Below are 16881 nucleotides of genomic sequence, written 5' to 3' on the forward strand. Positions count from 1 at the left end.
TCAACATTTCTTCTTTGTGGATTGGCATTTCATTCACTTATAAGTAAATAAAATAACTCTAGTTAAAAGCTTATCTCATTGACTAGAATTAAAGCAATGAACTACAACAACAATGTTATGTGATATGTATTCTATTCTGTAATACTCCGTACAAACATAACACAAAACAAATTGCAGTGAGTGAAATTAAAATTATTAATTTAAGTAATTGTTACCAATAACCAAATAAACTAAATGATGATTACAAAAAAGAATAATGGATTGAAAAGGTAACAAAGTTTCAACTAGTTAGTATTTAGTCAGTTCAACTTTTTTTTTTCGTACTTGATTCACCTATAAATTATTTGAAATGTTCAAAATTTACTTAAAGATACAGTATGAACAATTTCACATGACTCAAAGGCAAATCAAACAAACAAAAAAATTTGAATGATTAGATGTAAACAAAATTGAAAATTGTTACAAGTGTAACTTCTAATTTAAAAAAAGAAATAAAAGTGTAACTTCGAATCCCGTTTATTTGAAATAAAACGCACCTCATACATAACATCTGTTAATTCTCTTTTACAAGTAACAATAAAGAGGAACAGAAAAGAGAGAAAGTGAACATTACAGATTTACAGAGCTGCTAAGATATCATCTGCACTGGACACCGTGAATTCACCACCGGATTCAATGTTTGCAGTCACCACCTTCAAATTATCCACCAACAACGCAAACCTCCTTGAACGAACACCAAGCCCTTTCTCCGAAAGATCAAGCTCCAGTCCAAGTGCATAAGTGTATTTCGCAGCTCCATCAGCAAGAAACTTCACGTTCTTTGTCTCTGGGTATGACTTCTTCCATGCCTTCATCACAAAAGGATCGTTTACTGCAAAATTAAACAAAGAAGATTACTTCCAGTATAAAGTATTCAAACATCGAGAACAGACTATACAATTCAAACGATATATGTTATACCGCTAATCAGCAGAAGCTCCTCCACGCCCTTTGATTTAAGCTCGTCGGATTTCTCAATGAAGCCAGGGACATGCTTCATACTGTTACGCACATATAATCGATTACAATTTTGATGAACAAAAGAAGAAAATCAAGTTCGCCATTTAAGATGCTACAAGAATTAACCCTAAACCTTATCCACATTGCCTAACACAAATCAACATTCAACAGGCCTCTTCGATTAGGGGTTCATTTAGTAAAGCCCTAAAAAATTTGAAATCGATACGAGATATATATGATTTGGATGTAACTGATTGCTAAGAATTAAGCGAACATCTGAAGGTTCGTTAGAGAATGGGGAAAGGGGAATTGAGGATACCTGCAAGTTGGAGTGAAGGCGCCGGGGACGCCAAAGAGAACGACTTTTTTGCCGGCGGCGAGAGAGTGGATGGAAACCTGTTGCATCTGATCCTGCTCATCGAAGTATGCAAGAGTTCCGTCGGGAATTGTGTCACCTACAGCGATCGGGGCCATTTTTGCAAGATTGATTCGATAGAACGGTGATCAGCGGTTGATGAATTTAAGGAGTAGAGTGGAGCGGATTTTAATGGAATTTATTAATCAAAGTTGAAATTTTTTGGGGTCCGGCTATGCGGCTCAGTTCCTTTTATTTAATACAGTTTGACTGAGTTATCAAGATTCGTTGCCCGATTCATGGGATTTTAAAAGAATAAATTACGGTTTAATCGTATTGTTCTACATTCTTATAAATAATTAAAAAAAAAAAATACGTTTTTTATAATATAGTTATAAATTAAAAAAAGACTAAAAATAGCTACAAATTTTGCAGGCTACTATATGCAATAATGTTGGTGGACTGATTTTTTTTCTTTCAAAAACTAAAACATCGTTTTGTGATCTGCAAAAGATGATGCATATGTGAAAATATTGTATTTTCTAAAAAAAAAAATATGTAGATCGTTTTGTGATCCGCAAAAGATGATGCATATGTGAAAATATTGTATTTTCCAAAAAAAAAAAAAAAAAAAAATGTAGTATCTTATCAGATTGACAATGGAACTCAAAGATCCCACTGCAAAAATCATAATTCATACTGCGAAAATTCGTATAATAATTCGATAAGAACATGTTATCTTATAATAAATTGTTTTGAAACAAAACATTTTCTATAACCAATTGTCTATTTTTTAGCCATTTTTTAAACACTTTTTGTTTGATTTCATTAGCAATTTTTTTTTTTTCCTCTTCCGAATTCACCTTTTCTTAGGGTTGAACATGGTACGGTACCAATTGATTTTTACTTAAACCGTGTACTGTACCAACTACAGTTGATATAAAATTTTTGCTACCAGTACCGTATCAATTATACTTGGTACCAACTTGTTTGGCTACCAACAAGTTTGGTTGGTACAATTTGGTAATGATATATTACCAACTTTGTTCAAAATTTCAATCGTACTAGTTAAAGACTAGTAACGATACGGGACACTTTTCTCGTCGAGTAATATAAATTAGTAAATTAACTATTTTAGTTACTAAAAAATTTAATAAGGGACTTTTCAGTTTCTTAATTTAATCTGGTAATAACTATTGACTAAGTCTAATGTCTAATATCATAATTTTAAAAATCGTAAACATTAAACAATTGATATTTAAAAATACGATTTCGTATATATATATATATATATATATATATATATATATATATATATATATATATATATATATATATATATATATATATATATATATATATATGAATTGGTTGGTACGGTTATACCGTGATATTTAAAATTTAATATCGTTACCGTACCAAGTTTACTGAATTGGTACGGTACTACCAACCAAACATGTTGGCTACCAAATATATTGGTAACCAACTTTCTTGGTTCGGTTGGTAACATATTGGTTGGTTCTCCGTGGTACATATTTGAGAGCCCTACCTTTTCTATTCTTGTTAAGATAACAACACTTCAAATATTCCTAATGTAATTTTATTACTGTGGTTGATGGCAATCAAAAATTGGGGAACTAACATACGTTATACCAAATGTTTAAACTTCGGTGTAGAAACTCTATCATATATAAATTCTCGGATTTATATAATTTGGTCAAACATAAGCCACATTTAGAAGATAGGCCTACATTATATATATATATATATATATATATATATATATATATATATATATATATATATATATATATATATATATATATATATATATATATATATCTTAATCACCTTATAAAGCATTTTTGATCAAATGCTGAATTTTAAGTCGTACAAACATACAATGCATTTGTACAATCAATTTATGCATTACAAAAAGAGTAGAGTACATATGGTCAACAGTTGAAAATGTCAAATCTCTTATCCTCTATTCTTAGGCTATTTTGATCCGGTTCATTCCTTATCTCCGCATTTCCCCAAATCTTGCAATTTGTGTTCACAAACCTTGGATATATATATCGCTGACGTTTCCATTTCTAAGGTTTAATTCATCTTTCAACATTCAACCACCATTGTCACACCCGTCGCTTGACGCGAGTAAACGGCTAGTGTGTGTGTGTGTGTGTGTATATATATATATATATATATATATATATATATATATATATATATATATATATATATATATAAGTTGATGAGGGGATGTGAAACATTTAAAAGAGATTATTCAACACGTTTCAACTCTTATACATCTGTATCTATATATTTGTATTTGATGGATAATGTGTAACGACCCAAAATTTAAGACCAAAAATTTCTTTTAATAAATCATTACTTAAAGTAAAGTCATCATTCCAAAACATAATATGAGTATAAGTTTTCAAAACACATGTTCATTATCAGAGTAAACATTCCCAGACTGTCTAATCTGTGATGTGTGCCATACGATCACCCCGAGCTCTTCCCTCCGCTACCGGAAGTACCTGAAACCAAAACTGAAAACCGTAAGCACGAAGCTTAGTGAGTTCCCCACCCTACCACATACCATGAATAACCACATATTGCACATACTGGGCCACGCCCGCTACAACAGCCCCGCCGCTCCAGGCCCCGCCTGGCTTCGAGCCCCGCTCGGATACATATATGTTTTACTTAGGCCTCGCCTGTCACAGGGCCTCGCCCGCCAACAAATAATAATACATAAACATATCACAACACATAACTAAACACATGCAACTGGTTCTATCCTAAGGCCTCGCCTATCCTGGGCCTCACCCATGTCCTGCTACTGATGAGTCATGGAAGCCCGTCCACGCTCCTAATGGTAGTGAGATACGGGCCCAACCCACTCTCACTCCTGTTCTAGTTTGGGCCTCGCCCCTGTTCTTCTACTAATGAGATATGGAACCCCATCTACACTCTGCTATTGGTGAGATACAGGACCTCGCCCACACTCACCTCCCTACCAGGCACATACATGTATCACACAGACAACAAGTATAATCAATCATATAAACAAATCCTTGGGTACCCGCCCGCTATTACTGGACCTCGTCCTGAATATCATACTAGCATACTGTGCCTAGGGCTAACCCCCGGGTCTTCTACTCATAACTACATGGGCCGACATTGTAGCCTTAGACCCATTCACACAAGGGGAAACTCACCTGCACTGGCTGAACTTGCTGATGATCTCACTAGCTGCTGCCCGGCAACTTACTGAACTCCTGCTCCCCTTGCTCCCCGAGCTACCAATATCAAAGCAATATTGAGTCTAACTGACCCCCGAAAGACAACCAAGTCAACCCTGGTCAAAGTCAACCCTACTCGCCGAGTCACCCTACTGACTCGCCGAGTTCAAAATGTTCAGATTCCTTCCATTCGCGTCTCGACTCGCCGAGTCAGTCCATGACTCGCCGAGTCTACCGATTTCTGAGTCCTGACCTGACCAACTCACTGAGTCTCCACCCGACTCACTGATTCGAGTCTCAACTCGAAGGTTTTGGGGTTTCGCAACCTGACTCGCTGAGTCCAAGAACAGACTCGCCGAGTACAAGGCAATCTTCATCTGACTCGACGAGTTGTTCATCCCACTCGTCGAGTTGCTCCACACCTTCATGCTACTCGCCGAGTCCACTCAAAGGACTCGCCGAGTCCATTCAAATTCCTTTACATGCAGAGGGCTTTTGAGTCATGCATGGACTCCAAACTGTCGGTCTACCCTTCCCAAGCCTATTCCTCACGTAAAGTTGCAAACTTTACGTGTAGAGAAGGAGATCTAGGCAAAATACACCATGAACTAGGGCTTAAGACAACCATGCTCCACCAATATACCAAGAGCTGATACTTTACGAGATTTTAGACCAAAATAAGCATGGATCTGAGGTAGCAACCTCAGATCTGAACCCCTAGCTCGAATGGTTACTCATATGCCAAGAATGCCCAAAACACACACATAGATCTAGGTGCAAAGAGGGGACAATAGCAGCTTGTTACCTCCAAGATGAACACAACTGAAGTAGATCTTAGATCTACACCTCCTCCTGTGAAGTAACCTTATTGATCTTCAAGTTCCTTTCCCAAAGTTTCCTTCCTCCAAGCTATTTCTCTCAATTGATGGAAGCCCTCACGAAATCAAGGGTTTACAAGATCTCTAGGGTGATATGGGTGCTGAGGGAGGGACATAACACCCTTTAAATAGGATACAACTCGCGGGATTAGGGTTTTCCTCGTTCAGACCAGACTCGCTGAGTCTGTCACTTACTCCTCGACCCGGATCCTGCTCGGACTCGCCGAGTCCCTCCTTGGACTCGCCGAGTCTCCCCATAAAATTGGGGTTTTCTTTCTTTTCTTAGCTTTCCAAACTTTGGGTGTTACATAATGATCCAGAGGAAGAGACACATATTGTTCGATACAATATCACTAATCGATCTGTTGTTGGTAGGAACCGATCTACTAGCAGAAGAGAACCGACCTGATAACAGAAAAGGAGAAAGCTATGCTGAGTTCAAGTCCAGTGGAAAAGGCAGCAATAATCAATTAGGTATAAATACATACATATCCAAACGATCCTCACAAATTTTGGTGGATATGCTTCTGAGACTCCTTTATCAATTGTTCTTTTTTCCTTATTTCTAATTTCATTTGTTTTATCCATTTCATTTTTCAGTTTTCTTCGTTTTTTCTGTTCATCGCATCCCTTCATGTACCAATATTGTGATTATGTTTCTTCAATGTTAGATAATTATGGGACCGTATCATATGTTATCATTAAATCCAGTTATTATTGTAAGAATATAAATTATTGATTGATCGATTTATAGAATATTTACTTACCATGTGGGTTGAGTTGCCGATTTGACTCAAGATCCTCAAGATCTCTTCCATCTCTCATGTTAGGGTTTATCTCCATCTATAAATACATATGATGAGGTGCAAATCATAATACATGAAATTACATAAAGAAATTTGTGAGGCATTGCTGAAGGATCTTAGAGGTGGTCTTGAGATCAACTGGAAAACCCAACATAGTTCTTTAGATCTGAAGATCATACTGAAATCAGGTTTGAATCCTTCATTTTGTTCAAATTCTCTTTTAACCAGATTCAAGATTAAAGCTTTAGAGATCTAAAGCTTCCACGTTTATGTTTTGGTTATCGAAATCGCCAACATCCAATTCTTTTTTATAGCCTCTAATTCCTTCTGCATTTTCCAGGCATCTTTCAAGGATTGAAATCATTTTTAGCGGCATAAGTTATTGATGGGATGAAGAATTTTGACATGTCTTTTGGAGGAGACGAGGAAGAAAGTTTTCCAAGAAAAAACCCACTTTAAAGAATTTTAAGTCGTGAGAAATTTTGGTATGGTATTATTATGATCTTAGGCTATTTATATACATTTATCTACTTATCGTAGGTCACAAATGAATTGTCATATGACAGTTTGACTATGAAATTGTACATGTTGACTACGACTTTCAAATATTTCATAAGAATTATCATTTCACTAGTGAACTGTCATTTCATCGAGGGATTGTTATGTCACTTTGATTACAAAATTTTACACTTTGACAATGAATTTCAAACATTTAATAATAATTGTCAGATACATAAGAAAATATACTCTTTATCACTCACTCACACACACACACACACTCTATATACATACATACATACATACATACATACATACATACATACATACATACATACATACAGAAGGAAAAGTGAATATACATTACAACCCCACCTAAGCTTAGGTAGTAAACCACATGAAAATACATTGTTTTACTATAAAAATATTACAATTATGGGATTCACGATTAACACTTGAAGATGTAGATTCATGATCAATGCAATAGTTTTGATAAGGAAGCAAGAATATTGATTATCTTCGACCTTCGTAACAGTGGAAAATAGTAATGTTCTCTGGGATGAAGTAATAAACGATAATGAATGAAAGAAAACAAGGAAGGTAAATGATAATGGAGGAAAGAAAGGTTATCGTGGATGATATATTACCAAGTGAAAGCCAAACTGGGTATTTTTACTAAGTTAAAACGACATATTTTAGAGGTTTAATACCTAAGTTTAGGTGAGGCTGTAATGTATATTCCCTATCCCCATATATAAATAAAACATTCTCTTACTTTTTCATCCAACCCATCTTAGACGATGATAAGCATAATAAAAATGTATTAATTTTTTTTTTTAAATATGACAAATGTCGCAATCTTAAGTGTGTAAGAAGATAGTAGGAAAAAAGTAGGAGGATATTTGATTTCTCATATATATATATATACATATATATATATATATATATATATATATATATATATGAGAAATCATATATATATATATATATACATATATATATATATATATATATATGAGAAATCATATATATATATATATACATATATATATATATATATATATATATATGAGAAATCATATATATATATATATATATATATATATATATATATATATATATATATATATATATATATATGATGCGAACTTCGTCTCCGTCTACTTGAACTCCAACAACGATTGCTTCGTTGCTCTTGCAAGGTCACAATGAAAAGAAGGCCGTCACCCGTTTCCCGAGAGGAGCTCCCAGAAAGACGCTCCGATGGTCAAGTAAGTTGGGTATTCTAGGGTTTTGATGTGTGTTATTGAAGATGACTACTTACCTATTGGGATTGTGGGTGTAGCCTTTTTATATTAGGCGCTCCTGATCGTCCGTAGGGGACAGTTTCGCCAGAGCCAATAGGATCAGGAGCGCTGATTGGAGGCTCGTGCTCCTCTGTCTGTCAGAGTGTTGTGATTGGTTCTGGTAGTAATGCCCTGATCATTTTATTTATCGCTTGATCGTAACATTTGTCTTGGAGCGGGAAGAGACCTAAGTGGGCACAAGCCTTTCTACGGGAGTGCCCCGCTCTCAGGGGCGTTGAGCTCTGCTGGACTTGTCTTGCTGGGCGTGCTATGCCTTGAGGCGTTTTGTGGCAGCCAGGTGCGACTCTTTTCGTGCTTTCTAGGGCACGTTATCAAGTCCCCTAGTCCGATAGTTGTAGAGTTGATGCAATAGCTACGACGTTTTGGACTCAATTACCATGTATACGTGTCTGTTTCTGGTTCATCCGCCGTTTCGATTTTAATGGTGATGTGACCGCTCATCATGGTTATCGGTTACGTTACTATTGTCAAGGTTTTTGAATATCTCGCTTTTTCCTCTCTTTATAAGGATGGTTATTACTCTCTTTTCATGCTACCTTTTCTCCTTTCTGTTTCTTCTTCTAGGGTTCTTTCTATCTTTTCTCTCATGACTGGTTAACTAGGTGCACTTCCTTCTGATGTTGATTTCAAATTTTGTGGAGATACGTATGGTCTTTCCCCGGAGGACGACGTTGAGTTCCTGTTGCCCCGTTTGTCGATTTTCTCCCCCCACCGGGTAAAGTGGGGGTCTACCTGAAGACTCTTGATACAGGTTTACATCTTCCTCTTATGGACTTTCAAGAGGAGGTTCTACAGAAAGTTGTTTGCAACATTCAAATGCTTACCCTCAACGACAGAAATAATGTGGTGGCATTTGAGATGATTTGTCGTGCCAACGACTGGCTCTCGGATTACTTCGTTTTCAAGTATTTCTTCAGGTTCTGCTGCACCAACGACAAGTGTATTTTCTTTGTCCGATGAGGAGGACATACCTTAATCCTCGACGGGAGGACCCCCAAAAAATAGCAGGACAAATGGTTGTGGGTCAACCAAGGCTTGGTCGGTAACGGTCGGTAACATGCTAATACCTTTGCTGACATCACTCCCAAGTTGTTTCCTTACAATCAGGTCATCGCCGATCTCTTGAAGAGTATCTAGGACTATTCTGAAGCGCTATTTGTTGGTGTGGGGATGAGCTCCTCTTGGCGGTCATGGGGGAAGATGGCGCTCTTTTTCTCTATTATTGATGGTAAGTGTTTATATTCTATATTCTCATTTTCTCCCCCCCCCTTTTTCTTGAAGGATATTAACAAGTTAATAATTGTGTACTTGGTTGCATGCTTTTCTGGTGCATTCTATGGATGAGGTATTGCATAAGCGCTATCGGGGGAAACTAGAGCATCAAGAGATAGACTTGGCCGACAATCTCCGTCCTCCTAGTCGTATCGACCAATTTGTTTAAACCGCTACTACTCCTGTACCACCCACGACTGAAGGGACATCAGCGTTGGCCAAGGAAACTCCTTTGACCGCTCGCCCTATCTCGACTGTTGCCGCTCTTGTTGGTGCTTACTCCAGTTCCACGTAAGTGGTTGAAGATAACAAGGGTGATATAGTCTCATATGTTTGTCTTGTGCAGGCCAAAAGGAAAGCCGTTTTAGCCATGGGTGAGGCGGTTACCGGTGCATTTAACATTGGTAAGCGAGTTCAGTCGAGGCGTAATTTTACTCGTCTCCTGAATTCAATATCTTCGACGCCGGAAGCGATTGTTGTGATTCCTTATTATGATGCTCAACATTCTAAGGAGAATCAGGGGGAGACTAAGCAGCCCAAAGTTCTTATCCAACATGTTCCTCAAGATCCTTCTGATCTTTCTCCCCATAGGGGTTCTGGTGACACTCAGTGGCGCCAGAACCCTCCTTACGATGGGATCTATGGGGATTTTTTTATGGATCCTACGCATTTGTTCCCGCTTGGAATCATAACAATGGTTCTCGTCTGTCTGTTCATGCAAATGCGGTGGAGTTCGCCCGCCATGCGTTTCCACATGCCGTTGTCTCTGATATGGAAGTTGTTGGGTTTTGAGCATTCTAACACTCCTAAGTGTACATGCAACCCTAAATACCTTGGATCTATGTTTTCTCTATTATACATGCAAATAAGAACATCCAAGGTATTATCCTAATCTAGCATACAAAACAATGAGTGTAACAAGATAGAATACATACCTCTTTGATGTAGAAAGTCTTCATGAAGCTTGAGTGCCTAGCCCCAATAGTGTGGAAGCCTCAAATGGAATCACAATCATCAAAACACTTAGAATAACTTGAGAGAGTTCTACACTTCATGAAATCGGCTAGCCCTCTTCTTCACTTTCTAATGTGATTCTAGTGGTCGATTTTTGTCAAGAATAAGATCTTTATATAGTGTTACAATTAGGGTAAATCCTTAATTGTCATGGCTTTCCATTTCCTTGGATCCATGGGTTCAAATACACCATGGAGCATCCATGGACCATCCTATGGGTTTTAGCCCAACTTGATTATCCATGGAGCATTAGCCCACTATATAAGTATGGATGATTTACACAATCAACCCATATATTTAATTAGTCTTCTTTTGATCACTTAATTAATCCTAGATTAAATCTTGATCAATACTAATTAAATAATCTTATTATTCTTATTATTAATATACTAGCACTTATAATATATTAATAACCATAAGTGTCTTATTTCTCTCATTATAGTCTATTCAAGTGCATGATGGTATGCAACCCAAATGGACCATGCCGGATCGGGTCAAGTCTTACCAATTATAGTTATGGACTTAGACATTAATCCAACAGTCTCCCACTTGGATAAGTCTAAAACTATTATTGCGTATGACTTCAGGAACCAACTGGCAATCGTAGCTCTTAAAAGCTTATGTCGAACTCTGACCTTGTAGATGAACTCTGATCTTGTCAATGACTTGTCCATTAGATAAGAGATCATATAATCCTCTGTTCTCATGATATCAGCTGGACAAATACATGGAACAACATCGTACTTATTGTCCAGCAGTTTGTTTCCCGATTTTCGATTTGTTTGACAAAGAACTTAATCGAACACATCAATTCAGTTCTGACCGGCCGGTACATAGGTCACAACAAAATCATCGAGGGGCCTAGATATCGCTTCTATTTCTAGAAGGAACAGATAAACTTCGACTCATATACTTGTTCTACTACTTGTTGAATTGTACACAAAGGCACGTTTTATAACATCAAGTTACTAATGTGTTTACGTGCAATCAATGCACAACCAACTCATAGGTAACAACTCATATCTCTAGGTTTGAAAATTTATATGATATTACCATCTCACGATCACTCGAGATAAATTCCATGAAGTGATACAAGTGAGCATGGGTTTATTCCAATACTCATAACTTATGAGCACTCATGAATGTTGTAGCAACCATTGCTATGTCTAAACACATTTAGCCATCTACAAACCCGATTCATGACAGTCTTGATTCATACCTACTTCCAACATATGAACGACTGTGGAGTGTTTAAATAACTTAGTCATTCAGAAAGAATAACCTAGCTATTTTGGAAGTCAAAACATGCAAAGTGAAACACAATAATAATCGAATCCAATATGGTCTCAGAATCCTTTTGAATATAAATAAAACCACCTTTTATTTATCACCATATTGATTACACATTATTCAATGTTTCAAATAATCAACTTAAGACTTGAATAAAAACAACAATCATCCCATGCTCCTGGCATGTACACTTTGTTTTTCTAAACAATAGTTATGCCATACTCCAAGTGTGCACACTATGTTTGTCTATGATCCTTACATTGTGATGTAGATCAATTGAACATGATTCCAATGATACTCATTTCACAATCCCAAATCCTTATTGTAAATGCAAGAATCCCAAATTCATGACATTTACTGAAATCTGTTAGATTCTAAACTTATATGCATTGATCCTCTTGTAATGATTATGCACGAAGTCATAAAGACTTGACAACAACCATTACAGAGCATTCCAAAGGAGATCAGCTCCTTGGGAACATCCTTCTTGCATTAAGTTTCCTAATCTTACATAGATTGAATAATTTCTAACTTTGAAACATTTCCAGATCCCATTTTGACTATCACTTCTGAACAAGAGTTGCCTCCTTACTGATTATGTCAATATGGTCCTTCCAGAATTATCACTATACTTCCAACTGTCCTTGAGAAACCAATCTTTGGTAAACCTTAGATTGTCCTTGACAATTGTTTAATCACTTTAGTCATATCCAGTTCTAGACTTTTCCCTTCTAAATGCCTTAAGCATTTGGAAAATTGAGAAATGATGAATATTATAGCACGTGAAATCGATCCTATATCCGAAGCATATGGGACACGATTCATGATGTTTGACATAAAGACATGATACTAGACCAGTCTTTTGCTACAATATTTTTTATTTGCCATGTTTTTCAAAATTTAACTATGAAGAGGGATGCCGTAATCATAATCGAATTTTGAAAATGCAATATATATAGAATTTCTTCAAGTTGAACCATTCCAACACAAAATTCATATATATTCTTGACTAAAGATGATTAAAATCTCAATCTAAGCTTTAGAATTGAAATGAAGTATAATTTCCTCTCCCTTAATTATAGTAAAACAACTTTTCAACCCCTGCAACTTCACGAATTGAAACTTTGTTTTCTATAATTAACATTGCTAGCTCGCAATACTAATCATAATAATCATGCTCCCACTAACATGATGATTATCAGCATATTACTTATGCTCCCACTAGCTCTGACATATTTTTAGAAATCTGCTGGACTTTTGAAATTTAGATTCATACATCCTTTCTTAGATAGCTCACATGTGTGTCTAAACAATTTTCAGAACTATGAAAAGGGATGCCGTAATCATAGTCTCAATTGCTTAGGCATTTGCCATTTCTCACAAGTCCATGTTAGCGTGACGGTTAACCAAACGCGCTCCACTAACAACTTTTGAAAATGCAAATAACACAATTGCTATCTACGTAAAATCTACTTAGTGAAAGCGTTTCCTCACCATCATTTTCATGAATCGGAGAGAAACCTTATGACACTTTGATTTTCTAGTGTATGAGTTCCTACCCATGCGAATTTTTCAAAACCATAATCACAAGATAAGGTTAGTGACAAATTCAGCCTTACATGGATTAAACTTATTCAATCTTACTTTCTTGTGACATCCCCAAAATCTCGGCCCGAAAAGACCGATTTCATTTATGCTTTTTAAAATAATTTTCAGAGTAAATCCTTTTAATTTTAAAAGAGATGCGGAATTTGTTCCCAAAAACAAAACATGATAAAATAGATATTTATCAAAACATTTCATAAAGAAATATGATTTCATTTCATAATCAAAAGTCGGGATGTCATGTTCCGATACAGATCATAAAGCATAAACGATAGCATTACAAGTCTTTCAACAAATATATACATATACAGACTTGTAAACAAAACAACTTGATGTTCGCCCATCTTAAGCTCTTGCGCCACTTCCTGTAAAATAAATCAACTGAGTGGGTCAGGCTTGGGAGCCTGGTGAGCATATAGGGTTTTCAACCCACAATAAATAATTAAATTAATTATTATCAACCAACAATAACCCAGTTACCCATTCCCGTTATTCTCACTTTATGTCCCTAAAATAACTAACACAAGGGACCTAGTCTAAAAATATTTCATCGGGGCGACTACACATGCTTCGGGGGTTCCTCAGCAATATAAGTCAAATAAGGCAACCATGGGGGGGATGGAATACAGCGAATGAACACCCAAGTTCATTAACACCTACAGGTTATGAGCCTGCTAGCGTTCCACTGGACTATCTAGAAAAGTCCGTGGTCGTCATCTAAATTCCGCTAGATGACTGGATCAAAACAACATCGAGGCCTCTCATCTGTTTATTACACACCAACTATCTACCCATATTCTACCCAACATATTAGTAGATAAAATATACATTTTTATACGTAGTTTCAAAACCTGTATAGCATGCTCAATCAAAACATTTCTCACATAACAGATGAGGCATACACACATAACACGTATTTCATAGAGAATACTTCAGATCTATAAGATAGAAGAGAGTGAATATACACTCACACGTATAACAACCAAATATATACACATAACACGTATTTTATAGGAAATACTTCATAATATTGTGTTGGAATGAAAGTAACTACACACTCACTTGATCAGAAGATGATCGGGCAGCACTACGGCTTGCAGAAGAGGTGTTTCTCCGTAGATCTGGAAGATCTTCACAAAACCGGGCTCCTCGCGGGCAGCGTTTCGGCTCGGGAATAACGCTCTTCGGGATTCTCGGGGCTTCGGATCTTGCTTCGGGGCTCGGGAATATTACCGGGGCTTCGGGGTATAAACGGCACGCAAAACGAGGCAAAAGATGAGAGAAAATGAAGAATTTGAAAAAGAAAACTCGGCTGCTTCGGACCTCCTTTTATAGGTGCTGAACCCTCGCACGTACGCGGGGCGTACGAGGCTACGCGGGGCGTACGCCTTGGTGGTCGTCAGCGCTTACGTCATCGGTCCCCTTACTTCACTGCATACGACTTCGGACTACTCGAGTGCCCCTCGCTGTACGCGGGGCGTACAGCAGTACGCGCTGCGTACTTCGGATAGACCGCCTCATCCTTCTTCGGATAATATCGGAGGTTTAAATAAAAATAAATATTAAATATTTATTAAACTTCAAAAATTCATATCTCCTTCATACGAACTCCGTTTTCAACGTTCTTTATATCCACGTGAAGGTGAGACTATACTATACAACTTTCATTTAGACTCCGTTGGCTAATTTTGATTTTTATTTTTATTATTTATTTTTAGAAGGCCGGGACAGAAAAACTTCGTTATAAATTCATAACTTCTTCGTCTGACGTCCGTTCTCGCCTAACTTTTCATCGTTTCGCTACTAACAATGAGATCTTCGATTCTCATTTAGATTGTTTCGGCTAAAAACCGCTCGATCTCAAATCGAGTATTCGGGGTGCATACTGCTAAGTCGAAACTTAGAAAAATCATAACTTCCTCATACGAAGTCAGATTTGGGCGTTCCTTTTATGCACGCTCTCGGTTTAACGAAATCTACGACTTTCGTTTAGATCGCTAAGGCTAAATATCGCTCTATCTTAAATTCATATTTTACGTCACTCATCGTCATACTGGTTCTGTCTCGAAACTTCGACAGGTCATAACTTCTTCGTTATAACTCGGATTTTGGCATTCCTTATATCTCCGAAATCCTTGTTTCAACCACTACAACTTTATGCAAAGATATCGGGCGTATCTCACACTTTAATTTTGATGCTTATTTCATTCTTAATTCATTAAATTATAAAAATCAAGAAAATAAACACATAAATCACATAATTCACATAATTCACAAATAATAAATTCTTATTATTTCAAGTTGAGTTACAAAGGTTAACCTAGACTATTACATTGCTAAAAATGGCAAGCCCAGAAACACGGGCGTTACAATTATAGGTGGGTTAGATCTGATCCCACATCGGCTTGGAAGGAGAACGAAACATTTCCTTATAAAGGGGTGTGGATACCTTCCTTGTCACAACGCGTTTTAAAGCCGTGAGGGCAGCAGATCCCATAAGAACTCTGCAGTTAAGCGAGCTCGGGCGGGAGTAGTACCGGGATGGGTGACCCCCCTGGGAAGTCCTCGTGCCGAGTGGCCCAAAGCGGACAATATTGTGATACGTGCCAGAGGGGGTGTTACAAATGGTATCAGAGCTAGGGCACGGGTCGATGTGTTCGACAGGGACGTCGAACCCTATAATGGGGGGTGAAGGTGGGTTAGATCTGATCCCACATCGGCTTGGAAGGAGAACGAAACATTTCCTTATAAAGGGGTGTGGATACCTTCCTTGTCACAACGCGTTTTAAAGCCGTGAGGGCAGCAGATCCCATAAGAACTCTGCAGTTAAGCGTGCTCGGGCGGGAGTAGTACCGGGATGGGTGACCCCCTGGGAAGTCCTCGTGCCGAGTGGCCCAAAGCGGACAATATTGTGATACGTGCCAGAGGGGGTGTTACATTTCTTGTCACCTTGGTAGCACAAGGCCCACCAATGCTTCCAAGTTGAACTCTGATAACTCACATGCAAATCCAACTTATTTGAAGTAGGTACAGAAATGAGAATTATGTCAACACGATAAGTTGCAAACCTTAAGTCGTGTGCTAGTGATAAATTACAGGTTTCACTCTTGATTAAATCTTGAAACTCTTTCAGGATATTTAAGGCTCCCACTGTCCCCTTGACATATAAATTTCCCAGTCAAGAACCATTCCTTGACAAAACAAACATTCAAGGGATAGTGCGGATTCTTATCAAGACTAACACTTCACACAATTGGTCTTAGTTGGTCTTTGTCTCATCCAAGACATCACAACTTACCAATCTCAAATGTACAAGAGTAGAAACATTTCACACTACATTTGATAAGTGTTTTAAACCTTACTTTATGTTACTCAATGTTACAATCTTGGAGTATGACTCTAAGAATTGTTTTGGAACGAAGTATGACTCATCTCCTCGATCTTAACCAATCCAACAATTCATGACCTCTCTTCTTAGCCATAACAATGCACTAAGACGTCCTTAGAGTATGAATTTGTGATATGGTTTCTATATCATTAAGATGA

General features: G+C 37.3%; 1 protein-coding gene across 1 annotated transcript; it reads right to left on the reverse strand.

The window, feature by feature from the left end:
- Window positions 1–492: 492 nt before the first annotated feature.
- LOC144998694 (peroxiredoxin-2-like) lies at window positions 493–1527 on the reverse strand. The gene is made up of 3 exons (XM_078958429.1): window positions 1319–1527; window positions 961–1040; window positions 493–871 (listed from the first exon to the last, which is right to left on the reverse strand). The coding sequence occupies exons 1-3, from the start codon at window positions 1471–1473 to the stop codon at window positions 618–620; spliced, it is 489 nt and encodes a 162-aa protein (XP_078814555.1). The 5' UTR covers window positions 1474–1527; the 3' UTR covers window positions 493–617.
- Window positions 1528–16881: the final 15354 nt, after the last annotated feature.

This window comes from Lactuca saligna, chromosome 5 (genome assembly GCF_052625555.1).
Source record: "Lactuca saligna cultivar CGN05327 chromosome 5, ASM5262555v1, whole genome shotgun sequence".
NCBI lineage: Eukaryota > Viridiplantae > Streptophyta > Magnoliopsida > Asterales > Asteraceae > Lactuca > Lactuca saligna.

Bases quoted from the DNA above. Each gene is read 5' to 3' on its own strand.
- LOC144998694 (XM_078958429.1), bottom strand. From the start codon at position 1,473: ATGGCCCCGATCGCTGTAGGTGACACAATTCCCGACGGAACTCTTGCA. The intron at 1,041-1,318 runs GTATCCTCAATT...TGTGCGTAACAG, and splicing joins GCCTTCACTCCAACTTGCAG to TATGAAGCATGTCCCTGGCT. The intron at 872-960 runs GTATAACATATA...TTAATTTTGCAG, and splicing joins GGAGCTTCTGCTGATTAGCG to TAAACGATCCTTTTGTGATG.